Genomic DNA, 24544 nt, shown 5'->3' on the forward strand with positions numbered 1-24544 from the left:
ATTAAGAGTCTCTTATGGTTTGTATCCCTCTCTGATTTCCTCTTGTTTTATTTTTCTCTCTTCCCCTGTGATCCTGTTCTGTTTCTTAAATTCCACTTATGAGTGAGATCATATGATAATTGCCTCTCTCTGATTGACTTATTTCATTTAGCATAATACCCTCTAGTTCAATCCACATTGTTGCAAATGACAAGATTTCATTTTTTTTAGATGGCTGAGTAATATTCCATTGTATATATTTTATATTCCATATCTTCTTTATCCATTCATCTGTTGTTGGACATCTGGACTCTTTCCATAGTTTGGCTATTGTGGACATTGCTGCTATAAACACGAGGGTGCAGGTGCCCCTTTGGATCACTCCATTTGTATCTTTGGGGTAAATCCCTGGTACTGCAATTGCTGGGTCATAGGGTAGCTCTATTTTCAACTTTTTGAGGAACCTCCATACTGTTTTTTAGAATGGCTGCACCGGCTTGCATTCCCACCACCAGTGTAGGAGGGTTCCCCTTTCTCCACATCCTCGCCAACATCTCTTATTTCCCAACTTGTTAATTTTAGCCATTCTGACTGGTGTGACGTGGTATCATTGTAGTTTTGATTTGTATTTCCCTGATGCCAAATGATGTGGCACTTCTTCATGCCATGATTTCATGGTTTATGGCAACCCTGAGCTGAAAGCCCACTCCTGGGCTAGCTGATTATAGCCGGCTTCCCCGCTCCGATACCTGGAAACTCTGCCGCACTCAGGCACCCCCGGTCTTCCTGTGACCCCAAGGGTCCCTGAGACCACACTGTCCCACCTAGGATTCCACCTTGCTTCGCCACCTCGGTGCCCTCACCAGAGCAGACTTCTAAAAGTTAGTGTTTTGTGCTCTGCTGCTGTATCACTTTCTGGTGTCGGCTGATGGAATCTTCGTCCTCCCATGGTTTATCTTCCTATGTATCTCCTTAGATTCAATTCTTCGCACCTCCTGCCTTGCAGAAAGTGGTTGCTTTTCTATTTGCAGAATTGCAGCAATTCTTTTCTTAGAGCTCCGGTCGAGTTCACAGGTGTTCGGAATGATTTGATAGCTATCTGGCTGAATTCCGGGGACCAGACGAAACTAAGGTCTCCTACTCCTCCGCCATCTTGGAAAGTCCTCTGTGTTAGCAATTCTTAAAGCACATTAGATTATCTGTAATCTTTGCATGTCCTCATGCTTTCTATTTGGAATGCCCTTTCTGCCTTGGCCACCTTTTGAATAAGCAAGCATTCTTTCTCATGCTTTATGTCTCTATTCATGTATCACCACAAAGTTAACTCTTTCCTAATTTCCTGTTCTCTTTCTGATAATAACCATCCAAATAGCTGTGAAGATTTCCTTCTTTTTTAAGGGTAAATAGTATTCCATTGTTGTGTGTGTGTGTGTGTGTGTGTGTGTGTGTGTGTGTGTGTCTGTGTGTCTTTAGTACACTTTGTTTACCCATTCATCTGTCAACAGATAGTTAAGTTGCTTCCACCTCTTGGCTATTGTGAATAATGCTGCGGTGAACATGGGAGTGCAGATGTCTCTTCAAGGTCCTGATTTCAATTCCTTTGGATATATACCCAGAATTGGGATTGCTGGATCATAAAGTAGTTCTATGTTTAATTTCTTGAGGAACCTCCGTATTTTCTATAGTGGCTGCATAAGTTTACACGCCCCTCAACAGTGCTCAGGCGTTCTTTTCTCCACAGCCTCACCAGCACTTATTTCTTATCTTTCTGGTAATAATCATCCAGATAGTTGTGAGGTGATATATTGTTGTGGTTTTGATTTACATTTCCCTGATGATTAGTCATATTGAGTACTTTTTCATGTATTTGCTGGCCATTTTTATGTCTTCTTTGAAGAAATGTCTGTTTAGTTCCTTTGCCTATTTCTTAATCAGATTATTTGGGTTTTTTTCCTATTGAGTTGTAGGGGTTCCTTAAATATTTTGGATATTCTTATCAGATAAATGGTTTGCGAATACTTTCTCATAATCTGTAGGTTGCCTTTTAATTTTGTTGTTAACTGGGTAGAAGCTTTTGGTTTGATGTCATCCCATTTGTCTTTTTTACTTATATTGTCTGTGCTTTTGTTGTTTTTGTGAAACCTGTGGATTTTTGTCCGATGGAAACGTATGTCTTTGTTGAAGAACGCTATTATTTACCTGTCATCTGTTTAAAGATACGTGAAACTCATCAGACTGGGAGAATAGAGTATTTTGGGAGAAAATGCTTTGTCTATATCTAATGGAGTCTTTAAAATATAACGATTATAAGTAACAGCAAATGTGAAAACATTTAAAACTGACTACATAGTACTTCTGTTTTTGGGGTTGCACACAAATATTAATCAGAGTGTAATTCCTTTGTTAAATATATAGGCACAGAGTTTTTAGTTAGATAAGATATGCATAATATTTGTAATATTATTTACCAGAATATTTTTCAAGTTCTCTATTATAAGGGGTATTTATGGTAAGGGGTATTTTTACTTGGACACCAGAAGTATGAGTATATTTTGAAAGTATAAATAATACTAGCCAAACAGCCAATTTATTTACTTAAATTATTGTCTAATATACTTTTGTGTTAATAGGCCACATACTCATTTTTTTTAAGAAAAGATGTGGTGTGGGAAATAAATCCATTGCTGTTGAGATCATCATACCTTTCTTTGGGTAATACATAAAAACATATAAGTACTGATAAATATTATGACCTATTAAAGGCTAAAAGTAGTTAGTAATCCTGCCTATGCTCTTTTTAAATACTCTTTTTTTAATCTTCCCTAAGGCAGTTGACCTACATTCACAAGAAGTGCCAGAGTGAACCTGATGGACCTGGGATAGCAGCATTGACTAGTGAGGAGCGAACTCAATGGGCTAAGGTTATATGGTTTCCTTTTGTTGTCGTTGTTTTAAGATTTTATCTATTTTTTTAGAGAGAGAAAGAGAGCACGAGTAGGCAGAGGGGCAGAAGGAGAAGGAGAGAGAGCATCTCAAGCCGACTCTGCACAGAGCCTGATGTGGGGCTCGATCCCATGACCCTGAGATCATGACGTGGGCCAAAATCAAGGGTTGGACACTCAACCAACTGAGCCACCTAGGCGCCCCTCTTTGTTTTTTTAATTGAGGTATACTTGACATAAAATTATATTAGTTTCAGCTTTACAACATAATGATTAGATATTTGTATATATATATTGCAGAATGATTACAATAAATCTAGTTAACATCCATCATCTCATATGATTACAAATTTTTTTCTTGTGATGAGAACTTTTAAGATGTATTTTAGGGGCACCTGGGTGTCTCAGGTCATGATCCCAGGGTTCTGGGATTGAGCCCCCATGTGGGGCTCCCTGCTCAGAGCAGTGGGGAGTCTGCTTCCACCTTTCCCTCTGTCCCTCCCCTGGCTCGTGCTCTCTGTCTCGCTCACTCTCTCTCAAATAAATAAATAAGTAAATCTTTTTTAAAAAAGATGTATTCTATTAACAGTTTTCAAATATGTAATACAACATTATTAACTTTAAAGGTGTCTGCCACATTTTGAAAGTTTGTGTTATGCCACTTCACTTTTCACAAAGGACCTACATTAGTACTTGTTTTTGCTCATTGAAAGAAACCCAAAGAGGATTTTTGCTTTTATGAAAAAAGGCAAAAAGCAAAAATAGTGTTCAGCATTTTTTTTTTTTTTTACTGCATGCTCCCTGAGGAGCAAGGGTGGCAGCACCAAGCTCCTTCCCCAGGAGCTACCCTCACTATCTCAGCATCAAGCTTTGAACATCTGTGCCTATGAACATCTGTGCTGTATCTCACTTTATTTGTACATCCTCTACCAAAATGTGTCCTACGTTATCAGTAAAGCCTCTAAGAGAGGTTATTTTTTGGGCCCAGGAATGTTTAAACATTTTTCCATATAAATTAATAGTAATTGCTTCTTTGCTTTATACCATTTTGGCTTAGGAATGCTCTACTTCCAGATAGCAGTTTACACTTTCCTTAATGAACCTTTTCCCTAACGAACTATTTTGAGATTTTCTGGATATACTTAATTTGTAACATTTAATCATTAACTCTTTGCCCATTAGGCACGAGAATATTTGATTAGTCTTGATCCAGAGAACTTGACTATATTAGAAAAAGTTCAGAGCAGTTTATTGGTATATACCATAGAGGATAGCAGTCCACATGTAACACCAGAAGATTATTCTCAGGTACGTAACTATCTTGCTCTGCTATTTCTCCTCACAAATTATTCTGGAAGACTCTTCTGTATACAGAAGATGAGAAGATTATTTGTTACATGTAGTCTCTTAAAATTTTTACATAGCTGTCATATATATGTACCAAATTGAAGCTTATACATAAATAATCCTTTGTAAATTCTGGCTTCATTGTTTAGGTAATGTAGATATATCTTGAACATTGTTTAAAGAAGTATGACTATTGTTTGCATGTACAGAAAATTTGCATAGGACACTGGGCTAAATGAACTTACCATGCCAAGGGTGGCATGAGAACCTTCCTGTAACCCACACCAGTGTGTCTTGACACCTTGGTTGGTGGGGTCTGTCCTAAAAATTATAGCACTCTTATAAGTTATTTATTTTAGCGTTTAGTTTTATTAACAAACAGACTTTAGTGAGTTTAAGAGTAAATGTGGCCTTACTTTGTTTCCCCTCCCCCACCCACCCTGGGTAATATTATCATTTCCTGGGAAATAATAAAAGGTAGTAGTCATATTTGTAGAAGTCTCTTAGTCTTTTGAAAACACTTATATTATTTCATAATTCATTCATCAATATTAAATGACAAATAATACAGGATTGAAAAATCTTATAGGTAGAAATAACTTTCCTTTATATAAACTTAGCTGTGTTTTTTTAGTAGGAGAGTTACCAAACTTCTGGAGGAAGAATATATTCTAATGTAGTGTTGTTTGAACTTTTACTGCTAGAATCTACTTAGACTTGTGTTGAGATTGCAGCCCACTACATACACACACACACGTAACAGAAGTTTCACAAAATAGTAATTACTTATAGTATCTGTGGTAGATTCTAATATTTGTATTCTCTTTTGTTCTTTTCTTTTGTAATGAATGTTTACTGTGATATACTAAATCGAGTGTGTGAGAAACAGGCTTAGTGGGATATGAATTTTTAAGATATCTTAATATTTAACATTAAAATATTAAATTAAAATATTATTAAAATATTTTCTTCATAAGTAGACTCTAATGACTAAACTTACCACAGCTTCTTAGATTATACAGGTTGCAAAAGCTTTGTCTTTTCCTTTGTAAGTTCTCTAAACCCCCATGACTATTGAACCAGCTTTCTGTTTTCTGGTAGGATTTCTTGAGATTTTGAGAAATATTTAAAGACAGGGCTGGAACTAGTATTATCTCGAGTGTAATTATTATCATCTTATTAAGTTTGGCTTACCTGAAGAGGAAAAGAGACGTGTGTGTGTGTGTACATTTATATAATATATACATACATATACATATAAGATATAAATACTTATAACCCTCTTAATATTAAAATTCTCTTAATTTTAAAATATATTTATTTTAGGCAACCACAATGACCCTTATAGGAGATCCAGCTGTACGCTGGGGAGACAAATCTTATAACTTGATTTCCTTTTCCAATGGAGTATTTGGCTGTAGTTGTGATGTAAGTAAACTTACTGAAGTTATTTTTCCTTTCAATTGTTCAGGTTAATTTAGTGGCACTAAACTAGCTAGGCTGTTCTGTGGTCATATAAATACATACTTTTGTAGCTCTGTGGCATTATAACTAAAAGGTTTTAGTTAATGAATTCTCAGTGAAAACAGTATAGGACAAGTTATTTTCATTTGTAGTATGGCTAATAGTTTGGTATGTATCTGCAAAGTGGAATTTGTGTGTATTTTATGTGGTTATGGATTTTAAAGAATTATGAAGCTCTTTAAAATGCACTGTTACCTATTTATGGAGAATTACAACCTATTTTTTTTGAAGATTTTATTTATTTTTGCGAGAGAGAGAGGGAGAAGACAGGAGGGAACATGAATCGGGGGGCAGGGCGCAGAGGGAGAAGCAGACTCCCCACTGAGCAGGGAGCCCAATGCAGGACTCCATCCCAGGACCCTGGGATCATGACCTGACCCAAAGGCAGATGCTTAGCTGACTGAGCCACCCAGGTGCCTGAATTACAACCTGTTTTAAAAGATACAGCATTATGTCTGTGTTCTTTGCACAGAGAAGTATAGGTGGATATATTTCTAGATTTTCCCAGTAATTTAACTATTTTCCTAAAATGGCACATGATCTTTGGATCATTTATTTACATTATAGATATTAAAGTGTCTGGTGCTTCTACCATTTTTTACCTTCTTGATAAAAAAAGAAAAAACTTGTTTCTCTTTTATTCTCCTGTGATCATCTTTATTAACTCTACCTTGCCATCTTCTGATGGACATTCAAGAAGTCTGTGAACCAAGAAAATTAAAAAATGAGAGGTTGCAATATACACTTATAATCTCTTTGTAAGATCTTTCATAAAATACGTAATTGGCTATAAAGTAGCATAAGGTAGTTTTTTTTGTTTTTGGTGGCCTTCCTCCGGAAGTATTTAGCAACTGTACAATACTAAAAAGACCTGTCATGTTGATCTGGGCTCAATAGTTGTATTAATCAGTATTTATTCAGTTTTAGGTGATAGAAACCTAAATTATACTGCCATTAGTTTAAGAAGGTATTTGTTGGCATAGGAGTACAGCTAAGTTTGGGTAAGACTGACTTCCAGTGGCTGAATGCTTTCATTAGAAATTTTTCTCTCCATTTTTTGGCACTACTTTCCTATGTTTGACTTCATCTTCAGGTAGAATGTCCCATGTGATTGTTGTGTCCACAATCTCATGTCTTCACAGCTCCTTTCGTAGATTAGTGTTCCCTTTGCAAATGGCCAGCTTACCACCGCCCCCCTCCCCTCCTTCCCCCCAGTGGTTCCAGCACGAGTCCTAGGAATGATACTCACTGGTTGTTATTGGCCTTTGTCTATCATGTGCCCATTCTGAGGAGTCAGGTGCTCTGATTCACCTGGCCTAGGTCACATGTTAAACCTTGCAGTCTAGGGGCTAGAATCATTCTCATCCAAACCATCACAGATGTGTGGTGATTGCCTACAGCAAAAGCTCAGAAGAAGGTGAAGTGGTTGATGAGCAGGTAATAAAACTAGATGTCTATTATAGTAACTCATCAGAGTGAAAGGTTGCTATGAGTCCTTTTAAAGATTTGTTGTCTTTCCTCTTGGAGTTCATTGTTGACAAAATGTTTCTTGTTAATTGCCTCAGTTTTCTTCTCTTGAGTTCTTTCTTTTATTCTTCTTGACTTTCTCAGTCTGGTTTATATCCTCACTATTTCCTGGAAAACTATCCTTTGTAAAGTAGCTAACTGCTTCCTAGCATCTTCCCTTATGTCTCTTCGACCTGTTGCTACAGTCAATTACCCTCCTCATACGTATTCCGACACTGCCTCCTTCTTAACGGTCTTTTCCTATCTACTGATTCTGACCTTAATGTTAGTCTCACTTTCTCCCTCCTGTGCATGTTCTCTTCCCTGGTTTAATAGTTTCATTTACCATTATTATATAGGTAGCTTGCAGTTAGTCTTTTTTTTTTTTTTTTAAGTTTTCGTTTAAATTCCAGTTAGTTAACATACAGGGTAATATTAGTTGCAAGTATACAGTATAGTGATTCAACAATTCCATACATCACCTAGTGCTCCTCACTACAAATGAACTCCTTAATCCCCGTCACCTATTTCGCCCACCCCACCCACCTCCCCTCTGACAACCATCTCTATGGTTAAGAGTCTTGTTTCTTTGTCTTTCTCTTTACTCTTCCCTTTGCTTATTTGTTTTGCTTGTTAAATTCCACATATGAGTGAAATCATATGGTATTTGTCTTTCTCTGACTCATTTAGCTTAGCATAATACTCTCTAGCTCCATTCATGTTGTTACAAATGGCAGAACTTTTTCCTTTTTTATGGCTGAATCATACTACATTGTATATGTATACCACATCTTCTTTATCCATTCATCAGTTGATGGAGCAGTTATTCTTCTCTAATTTTTACCTATTATTCTCATTTTGAGAATTTTGTTTCATTGTATATTGTTCAAAGTGGATGTTATATTGTTACATAAGGTTCAATTGTTCTCATCATCAAGAACTCATCATCTTACTTGCCTTCCTCACTTCCAGCCCTCAACCCCCACCCAAGAAAACCACATTGCACTACTTTGATTTTTATTAATAGTACTAAACTCTTGCTATTTGCTTAAATTCAGGATGCAAATAACTTTAATGATCTTTGTTATCTGTAAATAAAGAATATTGATCCCATAATGAACACATATCTCAGCACAAATGAGATCTTTCTTGTAGTAAGTGTATGGACATGTTTTATGTATATGTATTAACACCCATTTATTTATAAAATTGATTATCTCCCCTAGATAATCTGCTTTTAAAAATCCCATGTTGGTTTCCCTTGTAACGTATGTAAAACGTCATTAGTAAAGTGTATATTGTTGGCCTTTGAACAACGTGGGTTTGAACTGTGTGGGTCCACTTAAATACATGGATTTTTTTCAATAAATGCATATTTTATACTTTGATTGTAAAATGAGGTAGAAGTTGCCAAATGATTAAAAGTAAAGGCAAGGTGGCGGAGAAATGCTGAGAAGGCTGGAACAGCAGGCTCTCACCTGCTTGTGGCACTCCTCACCCCACTACCTGTGCAGAGCTTGGTTCCCTGAGATCTTGAACAAAAAGTTGCAAAGGAACTGACTCTAGAGAGGGATTCTCAGTGAGGTGCCAAGACCAGTCATTGTCCACAGTTGGCCAAGGACTGCAGAATGATAATCTGCATCCCCCCTCCACCCCCAGGGGTCCAGGAGAACACTCGGGGCAGGATAGCAGCAGGTAGTAATGTGGGCTGCAAAGCACAAGGCAGGAAGGAGCACTGCCTGAGGTGCTGAAAGTTCTCTAAAACGGAGAACTACTTCGGGGAGCAGCTTGCCAGCATTTCTCACAAGCAGAAACTGATTTAGAACCATGAGGAGGAGTCAGGTGGAGAAAGCAACCTAGAGAGAAGGATAACAGTGCTGTGCCTTCCCCAGTTCTCTGCCTTTCCCTGGACTCTGCTTGAAAATGAAGTTTCCCACATTCCTGGGTAACTTTGCTAACTTTGGGTGGGGATGAGGAGATGTGTGGTGCCTTATTCTACTCCTGTACTGTACAGTAAATGTATTTTCTCTTCCTTAAGATTTTCTTAATATTTTATTTTCTCTGTAAGAGAAAATTGTAAGAATACAGTGCATAATACTTATAACACAAAACATGTTAATTGACTGTTTTTGTTATTGGCAGATGTTATGTTCTGGTCAACAGTAGGCAATTAGTAATTAAGTTAGTTCTGGGGAGTGAAAAGTTTTATGTGGATTTTGATTGCATCGTAGGTCAGCATTGTTCAAGAGTGAGCTGTATACCGTATACTGTAAAAGTTGGTCTGTTCTAAATGCAGTGCCATGTTGCTGCTCTATTCCACTGGTGCTTAAATATGTACTTTGTGATTATGGTAGTAGTTAATTACATTTCCCTCTTGAGATTTAAAATCCTGGGGTCAGCTATTTTGTCTTATCCATCTAGGGTTTATCATTTGGCTTTGTGAAGGGCACATAGGAAGCATATAATAAACTTAAATAGTAACAGCAGTTACTGATTATTGCTGATTACCCACTTTCTGTAGGAAGCACTTTATAAGCATTATTAAAATCATTTTTCACACCAACTATATGATTATTACCCCCACTAACAGATGAGCCTGTTTACTTAAAGAATTAAGTAACTTCAACATTTACACAACTGGGAAATGGCAGAGTTTGGACACAGGATTGAAGCCCTCATTCCTAAAAAGTATGTTATACATATTGTCTCCATATAAATAAAAAAAAGAAAAACTATATGAACAAACAAAACATCAGGAAAGCATATGAAGTTTTCATATTTCCTAACATTTTTCTTTAAATTGATGACTAGCTTTCCACCATGAGATGGGTGGGTAGAATTACCACAGAGAGACTTTTGTTTTTCAGTTTTGCTCTTTCTTACTGGGTCCAGTAAAAGAGTTAACGATTAATTTTACGGGGTGCCTGGGTGGCTCAGTTGGTTAAGCGGCTGCCTTAGGCTCAGGTCATGATCCTGGGGTCCTGGGATCGAGCCCCACGTCCGGCTTCCTGCTCAGCGGAGAGCCTGCTTCTCCCTCTCCCTCTGCCACTCTGCCTACTTGTGCTCTCTATCTCTCAAATAAATAAAATCTTTAAAAAATTAATTTTGCCGTCTCAAATGAAACAATACGTGATATCTGTGCACATTCTTTGTAAAATTGTAAAGATGCAGTTAGAGAATGGGCTTGTCAATGACCTGTGAGTCTCATTATTATATCAAAGGAGAGATGGGGTGAGTTGCTCGTGCATCTTCTTCTGACCTCCCTCAAGAGTCTTTCCTGATGTTGTGGCTGTTATCTAGTTGGTAACAGTGTTCATACTATACTTCTAGGCTCCACTGGGCTGTGAGATAGGCCAACAGTACTCTGTAATGTTAGGATAATACTAAGACACCTAATTTACTCCTCTGAACGTGGACCCAAGTATGCTAGTCCGTATCTTAAGCCTCCCTTCTTTCTCTCCAGGGCTGGTAGTGCCACATTCAGTTCATGAATGGTAACTGTTTAATGTAAAGTGATAGCAGTAACATGGAGGAAAAAAACTGTCTGATGTAATTGTCACCAAAGGACATGGAGAAAAGAAGGCAAAAAGTTTGTCCTCCAGAATAAATGATGGAAAAATTCACTAGCTCCAGTTCCTTTCTCTCAGTATAGCTGTCAAACCTGTAATACTCCTGTAACTCAGACCATCTTTCCAGCATTCTTTAAACGTTGAGAATTATTTCTGCCGCATCTGAACACTCTTCTAGACAGAAACACAAACTGATTACTCACCTAGTGGCCTATGTGTTTACCGATAAAGTTCATATGAATGCTCAGTTTAGCCTTCAGAAAGTCTGTCATGCTCCTTTGCTTGTTGCACAGTGCTCTTAAAATTTCAGAACATCTTAGCACTGCATACATACACCTGCTTTCATTAGGTGCTTCCAACTTTAAGTATTTGTTCTTTTGCAGCAAATAAAATACATCAGTCACTTACTATGCTGCAGGATATCCGTGTTGTTGTCTTTAGGTGAGGCATTGTAATTCTGCACCTTAATATGTATTAAGATTGGAGCGGAGGGAAATTGAAAATAAAATATTGGGTCAAGTTTTAAGTTGACATAAAGCATTCAAAATCTTGTGTATTTTCATTTTAGCATGCTCCTTTTGATGCAATGGCTATGGTAAACATCAGCCATTATGTTGATGAGAAGGTTTTTGAGAATGAAGGAAGATGGAAGGTATGTTAGAAAAAATATTTCATTTTTTTCTTTTTTTTTTCACTCTTCAAAATTTATTTGGTCTTTTAGTTGGTATGACACTTAGGATAGTTGGTTGCATTGTCTTTACATTATATGGCCATGTATACTATATTCTGACATGTACACAAAATAAGATCCTTTAGAACAGTTACGCACAATTCATGCAATATTGAATTTATACATTGGATCCCAGGATGTGACTGACTGGAAAAGATGGACTAGGCATGTCGGTTGTTGGGGGAAGGAACCAGAAGTGACAGAACACACAGTAAATACACATCCGGTGTTCAGAGCAACCGCAGCTCTGGCAGTGGAGCCTCTCAGACGGTGGGGCTAACTTACATTAACCAATTTAGGGCTACAAAGCCAGGTATCATCCAGCATCAGGATACAGCTGCAGGGTTTGGTGAACCATTCCTATTTGGAACTTTAGGAAACGGATGTTTTTTCTTAGGCCATTTTAATATTACTTGAGTAACAGATCAGATAGTAAGGACAATATATACAACCTCCAACTAAAATCCTGCTGTAGTCTAGACAGTGAAGTGGTACATTAGAAAACTTTAAAACTGCAGCTCCTTTTGGATCCCCCAAAGTGTATCTGCACTCTTCTTCAAACGGGCCTCCTCCTCAGGAGTCAGAGTCACCTTCACAACATCTGAAATTCCATTCCGTCCCAAGAGGCAAGGAACACTAAGGAAGACATCACCTTTAATTCCATAGAGACCCTTAATCATGGTGGAAATTGGATGCACCCGCCTAAGATTCTTCATTATACTTTCTGCCAAATCTGCCACAGACAGTCCAATGGCCCAGGAAGTGTAGCCTTTCAATTTGATCACCTCATAGGCACTGTCAACCTCCTGTTCGTGAACCTCTTTCCACTGTTCCTTATCTGCATCAGTGCCTAAGTCAGGGTGCATATTCTTCAGAGAGACACCAGCAATGTTTACTCCACTGCATACAGGCACACTGGAGTCTCCATGGTCCCCAAGGACCCACCCATGACAGCTTAATGGGTGAACTCCCAGTCTTTCCCCCATTAGGTAACGGAACTGGGCTGAATCCAGATTGCAACCGCTTCCAATAACACGGTTTTTGGGAAAGCCACTTATCTTCCAAGCCACATAGGTCAAGATATCCCCTGGATTGGAAACGACAAGCAACTTGCAGTTTGGGCTGTATTTTACGATATTAGGAATGATGAACTTAAAGATGTTCATGTTACGCTGGACCAAATTAAGACAGCTTTCTCCCTCTTGCTGATGTGCCCTAGCTGTGATAATAACCAGCTTGGAGTTTGCAGTCACGTTATAATCTTTGCCAGAGACAATTTTTGGTGTTCTAAGCAAAAGGCTGCTATGCTGGAGATCCATCAGCTCTCCCTTCAGTTTGTCTTCCATGACATCAACAAGCGCAAGTTCATCTGCCAAGTCCTTCATTAAGATACTGATGGCACAAGCCATGCCAACAGCACCAACCTCAACAACTGTAATCTTATTCTGGGGGTTATGTTCTTCCTTAAGAAGATTTTGAATCAGCTGCTCTTTGAGAGTTGTCATTTTGGACTTAGAACCAAAAGGAATTGGGAGTGCATGTCCGGTGGGCGGGCCTCAGACTTGGCGGCAGCGGCTCCAACACCCATTTTTTTTTTTCTTAACAGTTTTTTGATTTAACATTTTTAAGTCTTTTCCCTGTTTTCAGGGTTCAGAAAAAGTACGGGATATATCACTTCCAGAGGAGCTTGTTTTCACTGTGGATGATAAAATACTAAACGACATTAATCAAGCTAAAGCCCGGTATCTCAAGCAGGTAGATTCTTTTACTTTTTTTCTTAGATACTAATGCTTTTTCTTTTAACTACCACATAAAAATTTTGGCTATCATCCAAGCATGATAACATAAAACATTTTACTTATTTATTTTTAAAGATTTATTTATTTTAGAGAGCACGAGCATGATGGGGGTGGGTGGTGGCAGAGGGAGAAGGGGGAGTAAGAATCTCAAGCAGACTCCCCGCTGAGCACGGACAGATATGGGGCTTGATCTCACGACCTTGATATCATGACCTGGGCTGAAATCAAGAGTCTGATGCTTAACTGACTGGGCTCAGGTGCCCAAACAACATTAAAATATTTTAAATTATAGCTTTGATACCTTTAATTTTTTTATATGTAATGATTAATGCAAATGATGATTTGGTTATCTTTGGGGTGTTCTTCTTGGCTGATTTTTCACTTTTCCCATTTAATTTTTTTTTTTGTTAGGCATCTGATCTGCAGGTTGTGGCGTATGCCTTTACATCTTTTGGCAAAAAGCTAACCAAGAAGAAGATGCTTCACCCTGATACATTTATTCAGCTTGGACTTCAGCTGGCCTATTATAGACTTTATGGACGGTGAGGACCATTCATTTTCCATTTTCAGAATCTTGAAGTCCAAGGGTATATCTTTAGCATAGCTATTCCATCCTCACTCCCCAGTCTTTTTCCTGACTTTTTTCCCAAGTGGCACCATGTCCTAATTTGGACTTCCATCTTCAGTGTATTAGATTTTTGATGTGTGACACTTTTACAGTCTTGTTTTTCATCACCTAAAGTGTCCGCTGTCTTCTAAGAGAGGTTTTACTGTTCTTTGGAATTCAAATCACTTGGTTTTCTTGTAGCCTCAGTTTCCTCATGGGTTCATGTTTTTATAGATTATCCAGTCTTTACTAATTTTTAGGATAGGAGAGATGGTATGTTGTGACTTTCTACATCCTAGGCAGAATTAGAGGCTCCATGATCTTGCTTTTTAAATATCCAGTCTGAGAATACGTGTCTTTAAATGGGATATTTAGGTCATTTGCATTTAATATAATTATCAGTAAAGTTGGGGTTAAGTCTACCGTATTGCTCTTTGTTTTCTTTTTACCCTATGTGATTTTTTTTTTTATCTTCTTTTGAACTCATAGTGTTGTTTTTTAATTGTTCCATTTTATCTCCATTGTCAGGTGTACTCTTTTGTTTCGTTTCGTTTTGTCTTTAGTAGTTGCACTGAGGATTATAAAATACATCTTTAACTTACCTGAGTCTACTGTCAAGTAACATCTTCCACTTGAAGTGTAACATAAGAACCTTAAAACAGAACGCTTCTCCTGTTTTTTGTGCTGTTGTTGTTGTATATTATACTTCTACATATGTAGTAAGCCTCACAATACACTGTTACTATTTGCATTAAGCAGTTGATTATCTTTTTTTTCTTGTAAAATATAAGTAAAAAAAAACTTTCCATTTTAGCCATTTTTAAGTATATAATCTAGTAGCACTAATTACATTCTCAGTGTTGTGCAACCATCACAACCGTCTATTTGCAAAATTTTTTCATTGCCCCATAGAGAAACTATATCCATTAAGCATATATAATTTCTTATTCCTCCTTTTGCCTCAGCCCGTGGTAATCTCTAATTTACTTTTACTGTCTCTGAACTTGCCTGTTCTAGGTATTTCCTCCAGGTGGGATCATGCAATATTTGTCTTTTTGTCTTTAATTTATTTAACTTAGGATAATGTTTCCAAGGTTCATCTATATTGTAGAATAAGAACTTCATCCTTTTTTATGGCTAAATATTCCACTATGTAGATGTACCACATTTTCTTTACCCATTCGTCTGTTGATAGACACTTGTTTTATTTCCACCTTTTGGCTCTTGTGAGTAATGCTGTTGTAAACATTCACATACAAGTATCTGAGTCCCTGTTTTAATTTCTTTTGAGTCTATACCTAGGAGTGGGATTGCTGGGTTGTGTGATAATTTTTTTTCACTCTTTGAGCACCTGCCAAACTATTTTCCACCATGGCTATACCATTTAACATTCCCACCAGCATTATACAAAGGTTCCAATTATTCCATATCCCTGCCAACACTAATTTTTTTCATTAAAAAAATTATAACTATTAGTTTTGAAGTAATATCTCCTTGTGGTTTTTATTTGCATTTCCCTATTGACTGAGGTTGTGTATCTTTTCATATGTTGATTGGCCATTTGTATATCTCCTTTGGCAAACTGTCTATAAAAGTTCTTTGTGCTTTTGGTAATTGGGTTGTCATTTTGTTGTTGAATTGTAAGAGTTTTTTATGTATTTTCGATATGAAACCCTTATCAGATATGTGATTGGCAAGTATTTTCTCCCATTCTGTAGGTTTTCTTTTCACTGTCTTGGTGGTATACTTTGCACAATGTTTTTAATTTTGAAGTAGTTTATCTATTTTGCTTTCATTTGTTGCCTGTGCTTTTGTTGTCATATTCAAGAAATCATTGCTAAATCCAATGTCATGAAGTTTTATTTTTATTTTTTTTAAGATTTTATTTATTTGACAGAGAGATTGGGAAAGCACAAGCAGGGGGAGTGGCAGAGGGAGAGGGAGAAGCAAGCTCCCTGCTGAGTGGGTAGCCTGATGCGGGGCTCAATCCCAGGACCCTGAGATCATGACCTGAGCTGAAGGCTTAACTGACTGAGCCACCCAAGCACCCCCCCCCCAGTGTCATGAAGTTTTACCCTTATATTATCTTCTAGGAGGTTTATAGTTTTAGCTCTTACTTTATATCTTTGGTGTGTTTTTTTTCTCTCTCTTTTAGAGAGAGAGCGAGAGTGCAAGCAGTGGGGGAGGTGGAGGAGCAGAGGGAGTGGAAGAGAGAGAATCTTAAGCAGACTCCATGCCTAGCATGGAGCCCAATGCGGGGCTTGATCTCATGACTCTGAGATCATGAGCTGAGCCAAAATCAGGAGTCGAACATTTAGCTGACTAAGCCACCCAGGCACCTGTCTTTGATACTATTTGAATTAATTTTTGTGTATAGTGTGTGGTAAGGGCCCAACTTCATTCTTTTGCTAGTGGATATCCAGTTATCCTGGCATCATTTTTTAAAAAAAATTTATTATGTTAATCACCATACATTACATCATTAGTTTTTGATGTAGTGTTCCATGATTCATTGTTTGCGTATAACACCCAGCGGTCCGTTCAATACATGCCCTCTTTAATACCCATCACCAGGCTAACCCTCCTGGCATTATTTTTTGAAGAGACTGTTCTTTGAATGGTCTAGATGTTCTTTAAAATCAGTTGATTAGAGATGTAAAGATTTATTTCTGGGCTTTCAATTCTATTCATTGGTCTATATGTCTCTTCTTCTGTCAGTACCATACTATTTTGATTATTGTAGCTTTGTAGTAAGTTTTGAAATCCAAAAGTGTGTGTCCTTCACCTGTGTTGTTCTTTTTAAGATTGTTTTGGCTATTTTTGAAATTTCATATGAATTTTAGGATGAGTTTTTCCATTTTTGCAGAAATGTTGGGGTTTTGAATCTCTAGACTGCTTTGGGTAACATTGTCACCTTAATGATAGATAGTCTCCAATCCAAGAACACAGAGCCCTGTTCCATTTATGTTTTTTAAAATTTCTTTAAGCAGTGTTTTGTAGTTTCCAGTGTATAGTGTTTTTGCTTCTTTGGTTAAGTTTAAGCTTGAGAATTTTATTCTTTTTTATGCTATTGTAAATGGAATTGTTTTCTTAATTTTCTTTTCAGGTCATTCATTGCTAGTGTATGGAAATGCAGCTGATTTTTGTATGTTGGTTTTGTGTCTTTAAGCTTTGTTGAATTTGTTTATTCTAATAGTGTTTTGTAGACTTGAGATCAAATCATCTGTCGATAGAGATAGTTTTGCTTTTTTCTTTCCAATTTGGATGCCCTTTATTTCTTTTGGCTTGAACACCCAATAGTACGCTGAATTATTCTTGTCATATTACTTACTTTAGGTGGAAAGTTTTTAGTCTTTTACAATTGAGTATGATGTTAGCTGTGAGTTTTTCATAAATATCCTTTATCATGTTGAGGAAGATTATTTCTATACTTAGTATATTGAGTGTTTTTATTATGGGGGAGTGTTGGATTTTATCAAATGCTTTCCTTTGTCAAGGAGTGTTACATTGATTTTCATTTGTTGAACTACCCTTGCATTCCTAGGATATATCCCCTTTGGGCGTGGTGTATTGTCCTTTTAATATCCTGCTGAATTTGGTTTGTTAGTAATTGGAAGATTTTTGTGTCTTTATTTATAAAGGGATATTGGTCTATTGTGTCTTCTTATAATGTCTATTTTTTAAAGCTTTTATTTAAATTCCAGTTAGTTAACACAGTGTGGTATTAGTTTTGGAATCAATTTAGTGATTCAGCACTTCCACACAACACCTGGTGCTCATCACAGCAAGTACACTCCTTAATCTCCATCACCTATTTGACCCATCCCCCAGGTACTTACCTTCTGGTAACCATCAGTTTGTTCTCTATAGTTAGAATCTGTTTCTTGGTTTGTCTCCTTCTCCCCTCCCACCCCCAACCCTTTGCTTGTTTGTTTTGTTTCTTAAATTCTACATATGAGTGAAGTCATATGGTATTTGTCTTTCTCTGACTGATTTAGCCTAATACTCTCTAGCTTCATCCAGGTTGTTGCAGATGGCAAGATTTCATTCTTTTTTATGGCTGAGTAATCTGTACATACCATATCTTCTTTATCCATTCATCAGCCAATGGACATTTGGTCTGTTTCCATCATTTGGCTTTTGTAGATAATGCTGTTGTAAACATTGGGGTGTATGTGCCCCTTCAAATCACTGTGTTTGTGTCCTTTGGATAAATACCCAGTTGTGTGATTGCTGGATGGTAGGGTAGTTCTATTTTTAACTTTTGAGCACCTCGATACTGTTTTCCAGAGTGGTTGCACCAGTTTGCATTCCCACCAACACTGCAAGAGGGTTCCCCTTCTCCACATCCTCATGATGATGAGTGATGAGCATCTTTTCATGTGTCTGTTGGCCATCTGTATGTCTTCTTTGGAAAAATGTGTGTCTTTGTTTTTGGTATCAGGGTAATGCTGGCCTCACTATGAGTTAGGAAATGTTCCGTCCTTTTCAGTTTTTTGGAGGAATTTGAAAAGGATTGGTGTTAATTTTTTGAGTCTTAGAATTCATCAATGAGGGGTGCCTGGGTGGCTCAGTTGGTTAAGCAACTGCCTTCGGCTCAGGTCATGATCCTGGAGTCCCCGGATTGAGTCCCGCATCGGGCTCCCTGCTCGGCAGGGAGTCTGCTTCTCTCTCTGACCCTCCCCCCTCTCATGTGCTCTCTCTCTCTCTCTCATTCTCTCTGTCTCAAATAAATAAATAAAATCTTTAAAAAAAAAAAGAATTCATCAATGAAGTCATGTGGTCCAGGACTTTTGTTTGTTGGGAGGTTTTTTATTACATTTTCATTTCCTTCCTTACAGTAAGTCCAGTCAGATTTCTGTTCTTTCTTGAGTCAGAATCGGTAGTTGGTGTGTTTTGTCAGAATATGTCTATTTCATCTAGATTATCCAGTTTATTGGTATATGGTTGTTCATAGTATTCTCGTACCCTTTTTATTTCTGTAAAGGCGGTAATGCCCTTTCTTTCATAACTAATTTTAGTAATTGGAGTTTTACCCCCTTTTTTTTCTTAATCATTGTAGCTAAATGTCAGTTTTGTTGATCTTGTCAAAGAACCAAGTTTAGTTAACTTTTAATTTCTATATTTTGGTTATCTCTAGTCTTAATTATTTTCTTCCTTTTGCTAGCTTTGGGTCTACTTTGCTCTCCTTTTTTCCAGTTCCTTAAGGTGTGCACTTAGTCTATTGATTTGTGATTTTTTTTTTCTAATGAGGGTATTTACAGCTATAAACTTCCTTTGAACACTTTTCATCCTATAAGGTTTGATAGGTTGCGTTTTCATTTTCATTCATCTCAGGGCATTTTCTAATTTCCCTTGTGATTTCTCCCTTGACCAATTGGTTGTTCGTGTGTTGTTGGATGTCTTCATATTTGTGAATCTTCCAGTTGTTCTTCTGTTACTGATTTCTGGCTTCATTCCATTGAAGAAGATACTTTGTATGATTTCAGTATTTTTAAATTTATTGAGACTTGTTTTGTGGCCTACTCAGTGGTCTTTCCTGGAAAGTGTTCCATGTGCACCTGAGAAGAATTTGTATTCTTTTATGAAGTGGCATGTTCTTTATATATCTGTTAGGTCTGGTTATTTATACTGTTGTTCAAGTGCTCTGTTTCTTTATTGATCCCCTGTCTACATGGGCTATATCTGTTATTATTATTTTTTAAATTTATTTATTTGACACAGAGAGACACAGTGAGAGAGGGAACACAAACAGGGGGAGTGGGAGAGGGAGAAGCAGGCTCCCCGCAGAGCAGGGAGCCCAATTAGGGGCTCGATCCCAGGATCCTGGGATCATGACCTGAGCCAAAGGCAGACGCTTAACCGACTGAGCCACCCAGGCTCCCCGGGCTATCTCCATTCTTGAAAGTTGGATACTAAAGTCTCCAACTGCCATTGGAGTGCTGTCTGGTTGTCTCTTTAATTCTGCCAGTACTTCCATCATGTGTTTTAGGGCTCTTTTTAGGTGCATATATTTTTATAATTGTTACATCTTCTTGATGAATTAAGCCTTTTATTAATATGTAATGTTCTGTTAGCCTCTTAATCCTATTGACTTAAAGTCTATTTTGTCTGATAACATAGCCACTCCAACTCTTGTACTTACTATTTTTATGGAGTATCTTTTTTCGTCCTTTTACTTTAAACCTCTTAATGTCTTTGTATCTATAGTGAATCTCTTGTAGATAGCACAAACATAGATTATGGGTTTTTTAATCCATCCTGTCAATCTCTGCCTTTGATTGAATAGTTTAATCTATTTACATTTAAAATAATTAGTGATAAAGAGATACTTAATTGTGCCACCTACCTATGTTTTCTTGTAGGTCTTATTTGGTTTTTGTTTCTAAATTCTTCCACCTTCTTTTTTTTTTAATTTGCTTGATTTTTTTAATAATGTACTATTTTGAGTTCCTTCTTTTTCTTCACATTTTTTATCTATTTTATTCATGATTACCTTGGAGAATACAATTCATATTTTATATTTATAACAACCTCATTTGAATAATAATAGCTTAGTAGTATACAAAACTCTGCTTCTGTACATCTCTGTACCCTCTTTATTTTGCCACAGATTACATCTTTATACATGGCCCACTGATAAAGTTTATATTATTGTTTTATGCATTTGCCTTCTAAGTCAAATAAAAATAACTATTAAACATGTTGCTCTGTCTCCCATGTTTCCTATAAGCTCAGAGTTAGATCTAGAGACTTGAGAGTAAGAACCAGTTATTTTTATTATTTTTTTTCAGCAGTAAGTCAAATAATTAATGTCATTTGTTTTCTGTTTCATCCTGTTGAGATTAAGAGTGGATTTGTTAGCCAATGTCCATTACAAAGTTTCCTCCCTGAGTTTTTTACCTAATGGTTTTAGTAAGCATTGGTGATCCTAACCAAGATATATTTCTTTATTAGAGGTTACAGAGCAGTGATATTTTTATTTACGGCTTTTATTTTTAATGTTTTTTTTTAAAGAATTTTAGTGTTAAGTTTTTATTTACACTTTCTCCTTCATACTTTAAAAGGATACTATTTCAGCTCAGGGAGACAGCCATATAGACACACTGGGCAGAAGAGGCTTAGTAATTCTGTTTGAGCCATCTTACTGCCCATGTTCGCATCTTTTCCTCTCATCCATTTGATCTCTTTAACTCTGAATGCCAACCACCAAGAATAAGAATGTTAAGTAAGAGAGCTCTATATCTAAAATTGTGTACATTGTTCTTTAATGCAGTCAGCACTCTGGGGAACTTCGTAGAGAATGCTTTTCCTTAATTCTGCCATCATTCATGTAGTATGTGAAGGAACTAAAGGCCAAGGACTCTGTGTCATCTACTGTAAGTGCGGAACACTTACCACAAACTTAGTGGCAGAAAACAATAGACGTTATTTCCTATTTTCTGTCTCACAGGAACCCAGGTGCAGGCTAGCTGGGTGCCCCTGACTTCAGGTCTCCTGAAGTCGTAGTTAGAGTGTCATTCAGCTCTTTTTCTCATTTGAAGGTGCTCCTCAGCGGGGATCTGCTTCCAAGCTCACCTGTGATTACTAGAAGAGATCAGTTCCCTTCAGGTTATTTTCCAGAGGCCTCCCTCAGTTTCTCACCATCCTGGCCTCTCTGTAGGGCACCTTCCAGCATGGCAGCTGGCTTTCCTCATGCTGAGGAAGTGAGACCAAGTAAGATCTCTCTTTGTAACCTAATTTCAGAAATGATATCCTATCACTTTTGTCCTGTTCTTTTCATTAGAAGCAAATCACAAGGTCCATCTCATACTCAAACTGAGGAGTTACACAGAGTATTACTACCAGGAGGCAAGGATCACTGGGGGTGCATCTTGGAGGCCACCTACCACAGACACACCGCCCTACAGAACCTGACCACAGCCAGGCTTTTGAAACAGCCCATATTGTACCAGGCCCTGTGGATAGAGTACTTTTTTACTCTTGAATTACTGAAAGTAGTCTCTTTGTTATTGAATGTCTAAACAGTGGTCTGTAGGGTAGAACTTAGTCTCTGACCAAAAGCCGGCTTTATTAGGTAAACTTTCTTTGTAATAATATTTGAGCATTTTCTTTCTTTTTTTTTTTTTTAAGATTTTGTTTATTTGAGAGAGAGAGAATGAGAGACAGAGAGCACGAGAGGGAAGAGGGTCAGAGCGAGAAGCAGACTCCCTGCTCAGCAGGGAACCCGATGCGGGACTCGATCCCGGGACTCCAGGATCACGACCCGAGCCGAAGGCAGTCGCTTAACCAACTGAGCCACCCAGGCGCCCTGAGGATTTTCTTTCTTATGACATGTTCTTTTATTTATTTTTTTTTTCTTGTAGCCCTGGCAGCTGCTATGAGACTGCTACAACAAGGTATTTCTACCATGGCCGAACAGAGACTATGCGCACGTGTACAGTAGAAGCTCTTGGGTGGTGCCAGTCCATGCAGGATCCGTCTACTGGTGTGAGTATTGAAAGGAAAAAAATGCACAGTAATTATTTACTTGTTTAAAGGAACCTTAGTCCTTGAATAACTAACTTCTCTGCTTCAGTTCCCCTGGATCAGTAAAATACTTGCAGATATTTGTCCCTCGAGTTTTCAAAGCATTCATTCATTTACCAGTGAAGTGTATACTTGGAAAGAATATGAAACAGGAAAGACATGAGAAGAAGCCCATTTGTGTCACTTTCTAGGCAAAGTATCTTTAATACCATGAATATTTTACTATTATTGATCTACCTTTAGAATAATACCAGTAAAGTGCAGACTGTCCCAAAGTGCCTTCAGAGGAAGTTTTTCTTGATATGGTTGAAAGTTTTTGAGATCACAGATTCTTGTTTTCATGTATTTAGAACCAGAACAGTTGTGTTTTGTTTTATACTTTTTTAAAGCAGTCTCTGTACCCAGTGTGGGGCTCAAACTCACAACCCTGGGATCAGAAGTTGCATCCCTTACCAACCAAGCCAGCCAGGTGCCCCTGTCCTTTTTTTTTTTAAACCATTTAAACAGGGTAGTTCCTTCCCACTGCTGTTTTGGTGTCATATTCTTTAGTTTTGATAGACACAGTTATACATAGGTTCATTTATTTTAATATCATAGAACTGTTTCATTATCATTTTTGAACAGCTCTGTGTTAGTTTTGAAATCCTAGTTGCTTCTGTTTTGACACTTAATGAATATTATTTCACTGCCACCCACAAGTTCCTATTTTCCTTTCCTGGAAAGAAATCATCAAGATGAAGGACAGTATAGGAAAGAAAAGGCAGTAGAAGTAAGGAAAATATAGAGAAGCATGTGTCTTTTTTTTTTTTTTAAAGATTTTATTTATTTATTTGACAGAGAGAGACACAGCAAGAGAGGGAACACAAGCAGGGGGAGTGGGAGAGGGAGAAGCCGGCTTCCCGCTGAGCAGGGAGCCCAATGCGGGGCTCGATCCCAGGACCCTGGGATCATGACCTGAGCCAAAGGCAGACACTTAATGACTGAGCCACCTAGGTGCCCTAGAAGCATGTGTCTTAACATCTTTCTAGAAATCTTTTCTCTCTCAGATTACCCAAATTATGTTCAATTACATTGAATTCAGGGTTTTTTAAATTTGGTTTCTTTATAGTTTACTGAAGTATGTCTTGATTTTTAACTCAGCTTCTTGAGCGGCAGCAGAAGATGTTACAAGCTTTTGCAAAACATAATAAAATGATGAAAGATTTTTCAGCTGGAAAAGGTACCTACATTGGAATTATTCTGACTTTAAAAAAATTGTCATGTTGAAAAATTTTTCATACCTTCATACTTGGGGTTTCATTGCAGGATTTGACCGTCATCTTTTAGGTCTTTTACTCATAGCAAAAGAGGAAGGTCTTCCTGTTCCAGAACTCTTTACAGACCCACTTTTCTCCAAAAGGTAATATAATGTAGTGTTTTGATCTATCAAATCCTTTTTTCTGATGGTTAAAAGCTCTTCAGAAGCAATGTAAGTTTCTGTCAGCCTAGTAAAATATCCTCTCTTTATGCCACACAGTGGAGGAGGTGGAAACTTTGTTCTCTCAACAAGTCTGATCGGTTATTTAAGAACCCTGGGAGTGGTGGTTCCCATGGTCCACAATGGCTATGGATTTTTCTACCAAATCAGAGATGACAGGTAAGGCTATTAGGTATTTAATGTGTGTTTGTTTCGCTGTCCTGTTTTTGGGACACTTGACGAAATCAGTCCTTTAGGCGTTTTGTGCAGAACACCATTTAAAGTTGCTCAGTGACATACCATCATCATCCTCAGAACCCAGTAGACATTTTAACATACTTGTTCTACCCGAGGTGTTTTATGCTAAGTTCAGATAAAATTTGATGGCCTATATATATGTGGTGGTTCGTGTAGTCATAGATAGTACTGATGTGACCAAGATAAGAGACTAAGTAAATTAATTTATGTTCAAAAAAAGAATGTTTTACCAATTTAGATGCACTTCATTTGTGTTGTATGAGGTTTGTGGAAAGAGAAAGAAAATACTATAACTTGG

General features: G+C 37.5%; 2 protein-coding genes across 4 annotated transcripts in view; one reads left to right on the plus strand and one right to left on the minus strand.

Moving 5' to 3' along the window:
• Positions 1-24544, plus strand: part of CROT (carnitine O-octanoyltransferase) — a 48333-nt gene that overhangs the window by 17990 nt on the left and 5799 nt on the right. For both annotated transcript variants that reach the window (XM_073898737.1, XM_073898738.1), the window contains exons 8-17: positions 2807-2900; positions 4104-4229; positions 5595-5696; positions 11436-11519; positions 13245-13352; positions 13808-13938; positions 22370-22493; positions 23673-23751; positions 23838-23931; positions 24049-24168. In XM_073898737.1, the coding sequence (XP_073754838.1) occupies positions 2807-2900; positions 4104-4229; positions 5595-5696; positions 11436-11519; positions 13245-13352; positions 13808-13938; positions 22370-22493; positions 23673-23751; positions 23838-23931; positions 24049-24168 (1062 nt within the window). The remainder of the gene's footprint in view (positions 1-2806; positions 2901-4103; positions 4230-5594; positions 5697-11435; positions 11520-13244; positions 13353-13807; positions 13939-22369; positions 22494-23672; positions 23752-23837; positions 23932-24048; positions 24169-24544) is intronic.
• On the minus strand, positions 11653-13120 carry LOC112824853 (L-lactate dehydrogenase A chain-like). 2 transcript variants are annotated; one of them, XM_073898552.1, is made up of 2 exons: positions 12416-13102; positions 11653-12146 (listed from the first exon to the last, which is right to left on the minus strand). In XM_073898552.1, exons 1-2 carry the CDS (start codon positions 13100-13102, stop codon positions 11991-11993), a joined length of 843 nt encoding a protein of 280 aa, XP_073754653.1. In that variant the 3' UTR covers positions 11653-11990. The 2 variants fall into 2 exon arrangements, with proteins under 2 accessions (XP_073754653.1, XP_073754651.1); XM_073898550.1 differs by having other exon boundaries at positions 11981-13120.

This window comes from Callorhinus ursinus, unplaced genomic scaffold, assembly GCF_003265705.2.
Source record: "Callorhinus ursinus isolate GAN/ISIS: 27379988/994484 unplaced genomic scaffold, GSC_fseal_2.0 scaffold12, whole genome shotgun sequence".
NCBI classification, from domain to species: Eukaryota; Metazoa; Chordata; class Mammalia; order Carnivora; family Otariidae; genus Callorhinus; species Callorhinus ursinus.

Bases quoted from the DNA above. Each gene is read 5' to 3' on its own strand.
- LOC112824853 (XM_073898550.1), bottom strand. From the start codon at position 13,102: ATGACAACTCTCAAAGAGCAGCTGATTCAAAATCTTCTTAAGGAAGAA.